Source organism: Salmo trutta, chromosome 8 (assembly GCF_901001165.1).
Source record: "Salmo trutta chromosome 8, fSalTru1.1, whole genome shotgun sequence".
In the NCBI taxonomy this organism is placed as follows: domain Eukaryota; kingdom Metazoa; phylum Chordata; class Actinopteri; order Salmoniformes; family Salmonidae; genus Salmo; species Salmo trutta.
This window is the reverse complement of record NC_042964.1, coordinates 18,684,645-18,698,019: the sequence shown is the minus strand read 5'-3', so window position 1 is coordinate 18,698,019 and position 13,375 is coordinate 18,684,645. Positions and strand designations below refer to the sequence as shown.

At 41.6% G+C, this 13,375-nt stretch overlaps 1 protein-coding gene across 1 annotated transcript in view; it reads right to left on the bottom strand.

The window, feature by feature from the left end:
* LOC115198372 (ephrin-B3) overlaps positions 1-13,105 on the bottom strand; it is a gene marked incomplete in the record, with an annotated part of 73,482 nt that extends 60,377 nt beyond the window's left edge. The window contains 1 exon segment of the mRNA XM_029760274.1: positions 11,898-13,105. Within this exon segment, the coding sequence (XP_029616134.1) occupies positions 11,898-12,046 (149 nt within the window).
* Positions 13,106-13,375: the final 270 nt, after the last annotated feature.

Sequence of the window (13,375 nt, the reverse complement as noted above, 5' to 3'; positions counted from 1 at the left end):
ATATCCGTGTCTGAAAAACCAGTATAATAAGAATCCTGATAGTGAACCAGAAGAAATACAATAGGGTTTCACCACATTCACTACTTTTACCTTTATTTAACTAGGCAAGTCGGTTAAGAAGAAATTCTTATTTTCAATGACAGCCTAGGAACAGTGGGTTAACTGCCTTGTTCAGGGGCAGAACGGCAGATTTTTACCTTGTCAGCTCAGGGATTTGAACTTGCGACCTTTCAGTTACTAGTCCAACGCTCTAACCACTATGCTACCTGCCGCCCCACTTGAAGCCCTAATAAATGTACAAATGTTGTACAACACACTCTACACGACCAAAAGTATGTGGACAACGGCTCATTGAACATCTCATTCCAATATCATGGGCATTAATATGGAGTTGGTCCCCCTTTAGCTGCTATAACAGCCTCCACTCTTCTGGGAAGGCTTTCCACAAGATGTTGGAACATTGCTGCGGGGTCTGTGGACACCCCTTCAATTTAATGGATTCAGCTAGTTCAGCCACACCCATTGCTGACAGGTGTATAAAATCGAGCACACAGTAATGAATTCTCCATAGACAAACATTGGCAGTAGAATGGCCTTACTGAACAGCTCAGTGACCTTCAACTTGGCACCATTATAGGATTCCACCATTCCAACAAGTCAGTTCGTCAAATTTCTGCCCTGCTACAGCTGGCCCGGTCGACTGCAAGTGCTGTTATTTTGAAGGGGAAACACCTACGAGAAACAACGGCTCAGCCGCGAAGTGGTAGGCCCCACAAGCTCATAGAACAGGACTGCCGAGTGCTGAAGCGCGTCAAAATGATCTGTCCTCAGCTGCTACACTCACTACCGAGTTCCAAACTACCTCTGGAAGCAACATCAGCACAATAACTGTTCGTTGGGAGCTTCATGAAATAGGTTTCCATGGCCGAGCAGCTACACACAAGCCTAAGACCACCATGCACAATGCCAAGTGTCGGCTGGAGTGGTGTAAAGCTCGCCGCCATTGGACTCTGGAGGTGTGAAAACGCGTTCTCTGGAGTGACGAATCACGCTTCACCGTCTGGTTGTCCGACGGACGAGTTTGGGTTTGGTGGATGCCAGGAGAACGCTATCTCCCCCAATGCATAGTGCCAACTGTAAAGTTTGATTGACGATGAATGATGATATGGGGCTGGTATTCATGGTTCGGACCCTTTAGTTCCAGTGAAGGGAAATCTTAACGCTACAGAATACAATGACATTCTAGACAATTCCGTGTTTCCAACTTTGTGGCAACAGTTTGGGGAAGGCCCTTTCCTGTTTCAGCATGACAAAACCCCCGTGCACAAAGCGAGGTCCATACAGAAATGGTTTGTCAAGATAGGTGTGGAAGAACTTGACTGGCCTGCACAGAGACCTAACCTCAACCCCATTCAACCACTTTGGGAATTGGAAAGCTGCCCAACATAAGTGCCCGACCTCGCTAATGCTTTTGTGGCTGAATGGAAGCAATGTTTGACAAGCAGGTGTCCACATACTTTTGGTCATGTAGCGTAGGTGTGCAAAGCTCTTAGACTTGCCCAGAAGGACTCACAGCTGTATTCACTGCCAAAGCTGATTCGAAAATGTATTGACTCAGGGGTGCTCCAATTTCTAAAAACATGAGTTTCACTTTGTCATTATGGGGTATTGTGTGTAGATGGGTGAGAAATATATATATATATATAACCCATTTTGAATTCAGGCTGTAACAACAAAATGTGGAATAAGTCGAGGGGTATGAATACATTCTGAAGGCCCTGTATGTCTCGGGGAGATTCTCCCAAGGTGATTGTTCTTGTCATAAGCGTCGATGAAAGGGGACCAAAACACAGTGGGTATAGTGCTCATCTTCGTATATTTATTAAAGAGAGTGAACACTTAGACAAAAATAACAAACAACAATCAACAGTTCTGTAAGGTTCACAGACTATACAGAAAGCAACCACCCACAAACCCAAAGGAAAAAACAGGCTGCCTAAGTATGGCTTCCAATCAGAGACAACAAAAAACACCTGCCTCTGATTGGAAACCATACTCGGCCAAACATGGAAAAGAAACATAGAAATAGAAAACTAGAACCAAAATCCCCTAGAACAAAAAAAACCCAAAACACACAAAACAAACACCCCCTGACCATACTACAATGACAAATGTACCCTTACTGGTCAGGACGTGACAGTTCTGGTTCAATTCCTGTTCCTTTAAGTATAACGTGTATTGGCATTTGTCTTAACTCATATCGATTCCACCCTTACTCCTCCCAGACTTCATCATCCTCTCTCCTTCACTATCTCCCACTCTACCTCACCTTACTTTTTTTCTCCCCATCTATCCAACCCCTCTTCGCCTTCCCTCACTCACTCTCTCCCTTCCTCCTTTTTTTCACATACATTTCCTTATGTTCCAGCCATTCCACCCCTTTTAATACATCCAGCCTTACCTCACTCTCCTCTCTACACCCCCCTCCATCTGTCTCTCCTCCCTCCTTTCTCTAACCTACCTTTAGTCACAGTGTCCCCTGCTGTGTAGCTGTATAATCAGCGTCTGAATGGGACACGTTTTTAATTTGCCACGTCTGGTCACCGGGCTCTGAGAGGACTGACAAAGAAAGAGGGCCGATGGAAAACGACAGGAAGAGATGGAGCAGGGCCGTAACCAGGGCCAGAGTTTTAGTGAGGTCCGGTATTGGGGGGGGGGGGGGGGGGTTGTTAAGATCAAATATCTTGAAATACGAAGTGACTTGTATTAAGCTTTGTTTTTGTTAAAATAAGCCAAATTATCTGCCAATGACGTTTGATAAATTAGCTGTGTAACAAAAGAAAAAACACATTTGAAGTGAATTATCACTCAATACCTTTAGATATTTAGCCTTGGTTAGATTGAACTTTTTTGCAGTGTACAAGTTTAGATAGCTGGCTAGACTAACTAGACTCATTTTACCAATCTAAAAAATATTAACTGACACATGGGCTAATTTTGTACCTGTCAGTGAGTGACATAGCAAGACGAAAACTGCTGATGCACAACCAAGTGTCTAAATTTCACCTAGTGTACTCTACTATTCTAACTCTCAGCAGTAAGTTGAGATCCCAACTGAGTTTCCAAATTGAATGAAAATAATAATATAAACAATTTCCCGAAAAAATACAGAGGTCTCCACCTCAGTGTCCTCATATGTAGTTATGGCCCTGGAGAGAGAAAGTGTGAGGGTAGGAGGGAGAGAGATGAGAGAGGAATGGACTTAAGGATGGATATAGACATGAGCATAAAGCATGAAACACACCGAGAATCTCACTGCCAATACACTCTTAGAAAAAAAGGTGACATCTAGAATTTAAAAGGGTTCTTCGGCTGTCCCCATAGGGGACCCCTTTGAAGAACCCTTTTTGGTTCCAGGTAAAAACCCTTTTGGGTCCCTCTGTAGAAGAGTTCTAAATGGAACCCAAAAGGGTTCTCCTATGGGGACTTTTTTTCTAAGAGTATAGTCTGCCGATATGTACTTACCACAGTGGGAGGCCGCTCCTTCTCTTGCTAGAACAAACGCGCTACCTGTTGAGTGCCTAACCGGTGGTGACAAACCTGACGTTTCTACTTGTAGAATTGCAATGCTCATCAGTGGCCAACAACTTGACTTTGAGCCAATCAGAGAGCACAAGCCCCCGTGTGGGGAGCCAAAAGGAGTTGTGGGTTTTATTCCCACGGGGGACCAGTATGAAAAGCCTGTCGGGCTGTATCACCGCCTGGTACGGCAACTGCACTGCCCGCAACCACGGGGCTCTCCAGAGGGTGGTACGGTCTGCCCAACGCATCACTGGGGGCAAGCTACCTGCCCCCCTACAGGTGCATCAAAGCTGGGACCGAGAGACTGAAAAACAGCTTCTATCTCAGGGCCATCAGACTGCTAAATAGCCATCACTAGCACATTGGAGGATGCTGCCCTATATACATAGACTTGAAATCACTGGCCACTTTAATAATGTTTACATATTTTTCATTACTCATCTGTATTCTATCCAATTCTACGGTATCTTAGTCTATGCCGCTCTGACATTGCTCGTCCAAATATTTATACAGTTGAAGTCGAAAGTTTACATACACATAGGTTGGAGTCATTAAAACTTGTTTTTCAACCACTCCACAGATTTCTTGTTAACAAACTATAGTTTTGGCAAGTCAGTTAGGACATCTACATTGTGCATGACACAAGCAATTTTTCCAACAATTATTTAGACAGACTATTTCACTTATAATTCACTGTATCACAATTCTAGTGGGTCAGAAGTTTACATATACTCAGTTGACTGTGCCTTTAAACAGCTTGGAAAATTCCAGAAAATTATGTCATGGCTTTTGAAGCTTCTGATAGGCTAATTGACATAATTTGAGTCAATTGGAGGTGTACCTGTGGATGTACTTCAAAGCCTACCTTCAAACTCACTGCCTCTTTGCTTGATATCATGGGAAAATCAAAAGAAATCAGCCAAGACCTCAGAAAAAAAATGTGTACACATACACAAGTCTGGTTCATCCTTGGGAGCAATTTCCAAACACCTGAAGGTACCACGTTCATCTGTACAAACAATAGTACACAAGTATAAACACCATGGGACCACGCAGCCGTCATACCACTCAGGAAGGAGATGCGTTCTGTCTCCTAGAGATGAACGTACTATGGTGTGAAAAGTGCAAATCAATCCCAGAACAACAGCAAAGGACCTTGTGAAGATGCTGGAGGAAACAGGTATGAAAGTATCTATATCTACAGTAAAATGAGTCCTATATCGACATAACCTGAAAGGCCGCTCAGCAAGGAAGAAGCCACAGCTCCAAAACCGCCATAAAAAAGCCAGACTACGGTTTGCAACTGCACATGGGTACAAGATCGCACTTATTTTAGAAATGTCCTCTGGTCTGATGAAACAAAAATAGAACTGTTTGGCCATAATGACCATCGTTATGTTTAGAGGAAAAAGGGGGATGCTTGCAAGCCGAAGAACACCATCCCAACCGTGAAGCACGGGGGTTGCAGCATCATGTTGTGGGGGTGCTTGCTGCAGGAGGGACTTGTGCGCTTCACAAAATAGATGGCATCATGAGGCAGGACAATTATGTGGATATATTGAAGCAACATCTCAAGACATCAGTCAGGAAGTTAAAGCTTGGTCGCGAATGGGTCTTCCAAATGGACAATGACCCCAAGCATACTTCCAAAGTTGTGGCAAAATGGCTTAAGGACAACAAAGTCAAGGTATTGGAGTGGCCATCACAAAGCCCTGGCCTCAAACCTATAGAAAATTTGTGGGCAGAACTGAAAAAGCATGTGCGAGCAAGGAGGTCTACAAACCTAACTCTGTTACACCAGCTCTGTCAGGAGGAATGGGCCAAAATTCAACCAACTTATTATGGGAAGCTTGTGGAAGGCTACCCAAAATGTTTTACCCAAGTTAAACAATTTAAGGGCAATGCTACCAAATACTAATTGAGTGAATATCAACTTCTGACCCACTGGGAATCTGAAAGAAATAAAAGCTGAAAGAAATAATTCTCTCTACTATTATTCTGACATTTCACATTCTTAAAATAAAGTGGTGATTCTAACTGACCTAAAACAGGGAATTTTTATGAGGATTAAATGTCAGGAATTGTGAAAAACTGATTTTAAATGTATTTGGCTAAGGTGTATGTAAACTTCCGACTTCAACTGTATATTCCATTCCTTTACTTTGATTGTGCCTATTGTTAGATATTACTTGTTAGATATTACTGCACTGTTGGAGCTAGAAACACAAGCATTTCGCTACACCCGCAATAACATCTGCTCAACATGTGTATGTAACAAATTTGATTTGATTTGAAAATGTATGCACTCACCAGTGTAAGTTGCTCTTGATTAGAGCGTCTGCTAAATGACTAAAATGTATTCACATGACTTTACAAAAATATTTCATTTGATTTATTTGATGACTTTATTATTTCATTCCAAGTCATCTCATCTCTATAGAGCTGCTGCCTATGCGGTCTGACAAAATCACTATTTTAGTAGTTCTTCAGAGTAAATAAGGCATACTTTTATGACTGCTGAATACAAACTATCAATCACTTAGATAATGTATTTTCAGGTAGAGATACCTTGTGAAGCAACTTCTCTCTATCCCTCGACATCGCACATTCTTCTATCTCTCTTACATAGCAGGCATAAAAGTGACACACAGACCAGACAAGTAGGCACGCAATGGATTATGGTCATTGTAGTTAGTTTAGCACAGAAAATGTAGTAATTATGTAGAATATTGGCCTGTTGGAAACAACAATTACATTGCACAGTTCGGGCTTGATCCGATTTATCTCTAGAGAACTGTACAATGTGCACATTGAGCCCAGGGAAAGAAACAAAAACTAAATGGAATTAAAATAATTGAACTGACGTTGGTCAATGAGTTGTTTAAAAAACGGAAAATAACCAACAGGTTAAACCCTCAGCACTACTGTTAGCTGAAAATCTTTGCCCCTTCCTCTCTGAGGAATAGGCTACTGTATTTAAAAAATATATATTTAACCTTTATTTAACTAGGCAAGTCAGTTAAGAACACATTCTTATTTTCAATGACGGCCTAGGAACGGTGGGTTAACTGCCTTGTTCAGGGGCAGAACGACAGATTCTTACCTTGTCAGCTCGGGGATTCAATCTTGCAACCTTAACGTTAACTAGTCCAACGCTCTAACCACCTGCTTTACATTGCACTCCATGAGGAGCCTGCCTGTTACGCGAATGCAGTAAGAAGCCAAGGTAAGTTGCTAGCTAGCATTAAACTTATCTTATAAAAAATCAATCAATCATAATCACTAGTTAACTACACATGGTTGATGATATTACTAGTTTATCTAGCCTGTCCTACATTGCATATAATCGCTTAGGTACACGTTGCTCTAACCATAAACATCAATGCCTTTCTTAAAATCAATACACAAGTATATATTTTTAAACCTGCATATTTAGTTAAAATTGCCTGCTAACATGAATTCCTTTTAACTAGGGAAAATGTGTCACTTCTCTTACAACAGAGTCAGGGTATATGCAGCAGTTTGGGCTGCCTGGCTCGTTGCGAACTGTGTAGACTATTTCTTCCTAACAAAGACAGCCGACTTCGCCAAACGGGGGATGATTTAACAAAAGTGCATTTGCGAAAAAAGCACAATCGTTGCACGACTGTACCTAACCATAAACATCAATGCCTTTCTTAAAATCAATACACAGAAGTATATATTTTTAAACCTGCATATTTAGCTAAAAGAAATCCAGGTTAGCAGGCAATATTAACCAGATGAAATTGTGTCACTTCTCTTGCGTTCATTGCACGCAGAGTCAGGGTATATGTAACAGTTTGGGCCGCCTGGCTCGTTGCAAACTAATTTGCCAGAATTTTACGTAATTATGACATAACATTGAAGGTTGTGCAATGTAACAGGAATATTTAGACTTAGGGATGCCACCCGTTAGATAAAATACGGGACGGTTCCGTATTTCACTGAAAGGAAAAACGTTTTGTTTTCGAGATGATAGTTTCCGGATTCGACCATATTAATGGCCTAAGGCTCATATATCTGTGTGTTTATTATATTATAATTAAGTCTATAATTTGATAGAGCAGTCTGACTGAGCGGTGGTAGGCACCAGCAGGCTCGTAAGCATTCATTCAAACAGCACTTTTGTGCGTTTGCCAGCAGCTCTTCGCTGTGCTTCAAGCATTGCGCTGTTTATGACTTCAAGCCTGTCAACTCCCAAGATTAGGCTGGTGTAACCGATGTGAAATGGCTAGCTAGTTAGTGGGTGCGCGCTAATAGCGTTTCAAACGTCACTCGCTCTGAGACTTGGAGTAGTTGTTCTCCTTGCTCTACATGGGTAACGCTGCTTCGAGGGTGGCTGTTGTCGATGTGTTGCTGGTTCGAGCCCGGGTAGGAGTGAGGAGAGGGACGAAAGCTATACTGTTACACTGGCAATACTAAAGTGCCTATAAGAACATCCAATCGTCAAAGGTATATGAAATACAAATCGTACAGAGAGAAATAGTCCTATAATTCCTATAATAACTACAACCTAAAACTTCTTACCTGGGAATATTGAAGACTCATGTTAAAAGGAACCACCAGCTTTCATATGTTCTCATGTTCTGAGCAAGGAACTTAAACGTTAGCTTTTTTACATGGCACATATTGCACTATTACTTTCTTCTCCAACACTTTGTTTTTGCATTATTTAAACATATTTCATTATTTATTCGAGGCTAAATTGATTTTATTGATGTATTATATTAAGTTAAAATAAGTGTTCATTCAGTATTGTTGTCATTGTCATTACTACAACAACTTTTTTTTTTAATAAAAAAATTGGCCGATTAATCGGTATCGGCTTTTTTTTGGGTCCTCCAATAATCGGTATCGGCGTTGAAAAATCATAATCGTCAACCTCTACCCTGTAGCCTACTGACATTACAAGCGTGATTCAGAAATTAGGGAGAGAGATTTTATAAGAATGGATTAACGTTTCAGTGCTAGTTAAGGATAATATAGTTATCACACTTCACATTGGATTTATTAACTAAATAAAGGCAAGCCGTGTTTTTATTGTAACTCTGGCGTAGGTCTGCCCTCAAGCTTGTTAGCGAGCTATCTCTAGTCCAACGTTAAGACAACTCTCCGAAGTTCAAACACATTCAAAGTTCCATCATAGAAGCCGCTCCTCCGAGCTATAATTCAGATAAGGCATGTCATAACAAGACGCCCAGCGCTTCAAGCCAAGCCTCCTCTACCTCCTCCGCACTTGCTCGCCCTCTCCCCACCAGCAAAATTTCAGTCGCATCTCGCGCCCTACACTTGTCTGTCCAATGCATGTAAACAACTATAGCTTTCCCGCTCCATAGCTAGCTTCTCTATCCACACTGATTGGTGAAGTCATTTAATGTCGAGCTAAATGTAAAAATATATATATTTCAGAGGTTTAAAAAGGAACAATAAACCCTTACCTTTTTTGGGGGTTCGAACCGCTTGAGAACTAATATTTTCCTGGTCGGAACAGAACGGAAAGACAATAATAATGGTTCTGTTCAGAACAAAACGATTGGAAAATAATTTTAGTTCCAACCCCTGCCATAAACTTAGAAACACACAAGGACATGTATTGCCCAAACAACACTACTGCCACCTTCTGGTTTGGAGTATTTTAATTTAACAAGGCTGAGTAGGTCACGACTTCAAGGTCTTTGCTGTGTGAACACAAAAGAAATTGACTGCCAACACTGTTCAGATGTGCTAAGTACTGTCAGCAGTATGTTTGACAATCATATCGGTGTGTCTGCGCTATTAAAGAAAGAAAAAGAGAGGCAGAAAATGAGAGAGAATGAGAGCGATAGGTACAACGGGAGAGGGAGAGAGAATGAGGCAGCGAGAACGCCCATGAAGCAACAGAAAAATGTAACTTGAAGAAGACACTGACAAGCGAAGAGAGGGAGAGAAGGGCAGAGTGGGAGGAAGGAGAATGTACAGGTGGACACCCTAAACTTCAAAGCAGTGAAATTAGGAATGGTCTGAAGGTTAACTACACTATAGTTGCCAGTACATTTGCTACAAACCCAAAATGTGAACCATGCATGCACTTCAGCATGAATGTACTGCTTTGTCCTGGCTTTAGATAACAGGGTGTGATCATTTTGACAGAATACAAGAAATATAGTGTGCGCGTATGTGTGTGTGGGGAGATGATTATTTCCTTAAACACTTGTTAACTTGTAACAACTTGTGTAAATCACATTGTATCAACCATGTAAGAACATGCCTTCCATGATTTAACTGAGGAAAATTACAAAGCAATTATTTTGTGCGATAAAGTAACACTTTGTGTCTACTTCACCTAAGATTGTCTTTTTCCATGACCTGAGTGGGCACAGGGGAAAGTGTGAAACAGTAACTAGTGTGAAAGTCACCTCGGTTATCCATTACCTCTAGGCCGAGGCATTGGACTATTTACCTCACAAATGGAGGTAACAGAACTAACAAGTAAAGTGGCAAGTCTATTAAATTAGAATCAAATCACACGATACCTTATCAACAGAGCATTAGGCCCGCTCACAAAGTACACGGCCTACACTCCTTCAGTGAAAACTACCCTCCCGTGTCCAAGGCAGAGGCACCCATCAGATTACTACGCCCACCACTGACAAAGACCCCCGTGTGTCTCAAATTGCACCCTATTCCCTATACAAAGGGAATAGGGTGCTATTTGGGACGCAAGCCCCTCATTAGGGGCTTTTGCCAAGAGCTACAATGGCAGAGCCGCGCAGAATTAGATCCCCTTGTTGCAGCATCTGTCGAATGAAGATAGGCCCCGGAGTAGCCGACGACCACATGGAGGCATTAAAAGCCTATTCGTCTTAAAACAGCCCTCGGCATCTGTAGCCCGGACTAATAGCTGCACTGCTGCGCATAACCTACATTCCGTTCCAGACCAGCTATGGAGTCTCAAGGTTTGGAGTAGGCTACCTATCACACACACCATCGCCACCAGGTGTCAATTCAGACGCATGGAAATTGGTGGAGGTGTGAGGAAATGGAGGTAAGGTGGTCTCGGTCGTTAGTCAGAGTGGATAATGGGAGGTGTTTTAAATTACATTTCTCACCTACAATGGACTTTCCTTTTTAGAGGGAAATTGCAAATGAGTTGAATGTGTTCCGGGCAGGAAGTCTATTTATTGTTAATCAATGTCAACTTGGGCTACACAGTGTCTAGATTAGGCTACTAAGATTAATAGTATTTTATCACTCAGATATCATATTAAAAACACTTCATTTTCCTCTCCGCCCATGGAAAAATGAGTAGAATTACAGCAAACTTGCTTTAAAACGGCAATATTTTCTCTATGACCCATGGCGAAATGAGTAGAATTGAGCTCTTAAAACTGCACATGTGGTGGGTATGCAGACTGGAAGCAACTCGAGCCCCCTCATGATAAATTCAGACTTGTTGTGTCCCCTACCCCAATCAAAGTTGCCCATCCCTGAAATAGATTTAGCCACGGGACGATTTTTTCTTAGGGGATGGTCGGGAGCAGGAACATAATTTACTAATCATTTGTAGACTGCAAATTGACAGCAAGAACCCCAAACAGACATAATATTTGACTAAAACATAAAATGTTCAAACCGTGCTAACGTTTGCATACATCACGTGTCTCTATTATGCGTGGGAATACTTGAACACATTTCAAAAATTCTAATCACTTGGAGCTTATTTCCTGGTGTTTTTAAGTCTTTTATAACAACAAAAATATATAATCAATGCAACAACAGGCGTACCGCCAGTTAGGGAACCCTGATACTGCCTATAGGTTCAACTCAACCCTACCCAGAAATGGTTTGGATGACAATTAGCCAAACGTTTATGTAGTCCCATCTAAATTCATTACAATGTAACAACTAGATGAAAATTGTCACTTTGAATAATATTGATTTCAATGGGTGATTGCAATTGACATGCTATATGGGAGAAACATTTGGGGATGAGAAAAATGCAGGCCATTCGATAAGCATCGAAAGGAAAACGCGTTTTCTTCGAAATATTGTCTTATTAAAATCCGTCAACACACACACACAATACAAACCGGCATTTACGAGTCTGGGCCACATAAAAGCCCACACCGTCTTTAGCCTTGGATAACTCGACAATAGAGAGAGAGAGAGAGAGAGCTGAAGTCCTTATTACACACCCTCCCTCTCCAAACTTCATTGAGAGCTTCCCCCACATAATAAAGATAGGCCTATAATTATCGTTTACAAAACGACTGCAAAGCAATCCCATAGGCTGCACAACTTTACTTCCGACATACCTTTTGTTCAATGAATTCCAGTAGATAGGCTCCATGTTGCTCACCGCCGTTCCCAGTAAATCCAGTAAGAATATGAGCACAAATCCCATTTTACTCCCACTTCTCCGACACGCCATTGCAACTCCACAACCCCTATAATTTAACCCCATTTAAAAAAATAAATGCTATATTTTCTATGAGGATGTAGATGGGGTGCTGTCCAAACAAAGGCTATAGCCGTGTAAGCTATAGGTGAGTCACTCAATGCTGGAAGAGGAAATATCGTGCCTTGGGCAACCGCGTGGATATAAAACGAATAATAGAGCACACAACGTAGTAATTGACAACTACGGCAGAGAAAGTTGCTCTAGCTGTGTTCAATGGCTTGAGCACCACTCCCCTTCTTCCACACAAAAAATAACTCCCCGTTGAATCGATTTCTATCCGGATTTGATAAGCACTCGAGGAGAGCTATTTTCTGTTGCGGTGTTGGTGTTTCCTATAATTGTGTTTTCCCAAACAATGTTCCCTTGTTCTCTGCGCCGATTCTCTTCGGGTTCTCTCCCATTCCTTTCTCTACTTCTTATTTTCTTCAGAGTTTTTACTCCGATAAATAAATGGTCGTTTCAAAAGATTCGAGACATAAGCGCAAATGCCGTGTTTAGAAATAGAAGAGGCTTTTTTCCCCCGGTTTAGAACAGTAGCTCCATCAGTAGGACGTGTTGATGCTCGCTGGTCGGTGGATTTGTCATTGCACGGTTTGGTCCACACGGCGTGTTCTTTCTCTTCTCTTCCAGTGAGTAAATCAATATCCTTTCCCAAACGATTTGTAAATGAGACTGGCAATTCAAACAAACGAACTCAGGTGGTGTTGACAAATCCAGCAATCAATGTATCACATAACACATCAAAACACTGGACTAGAAAGAGAACTGGAGGCTACAAGATCTCCAGCCTTTTCAACTTCAGTCCTTACCAGACGAACACGAGCAAAATAAAACTTTGAATGATAAATCGAACTTTAACTCATATTCGTATGTTATAGACTCGCCCGTCTGATGTGGCGAGTCATTTGGAATCTGGATAGCTTCCAATGGTTTCCATTCAATATGTCCCCCCGTCTCACTAGTTCAGAATCCCACTCGTTTGACTTGCCTAACGCTCGGAGCACATTGACAGACTGACTGCTTGTTTGGGAAAAGGGGAGGTGTATGTTCGAATGAAAAAATTCCCCATCTTCCGACTGGCAGGCAGGCGCACTAATAGATCGGAATTCTCTTTCAGTTATTTTTTTCTTCTGGTCGAGTCGGTTTTAGCCCTCTCTCAATTTACATATAACCCCTCCTCCACCTGTGGGGTAAACTCAGGTTCTAGTCAACTCAATTCAATGGGATTTATTGGCATGGGAAACATATGTTTGCAATGACAAAGCAAGTGAAATAGATAAAACAAAAGTGAAATAATCAATCAAAAATGAACAGGGAACATTACACTCAAGT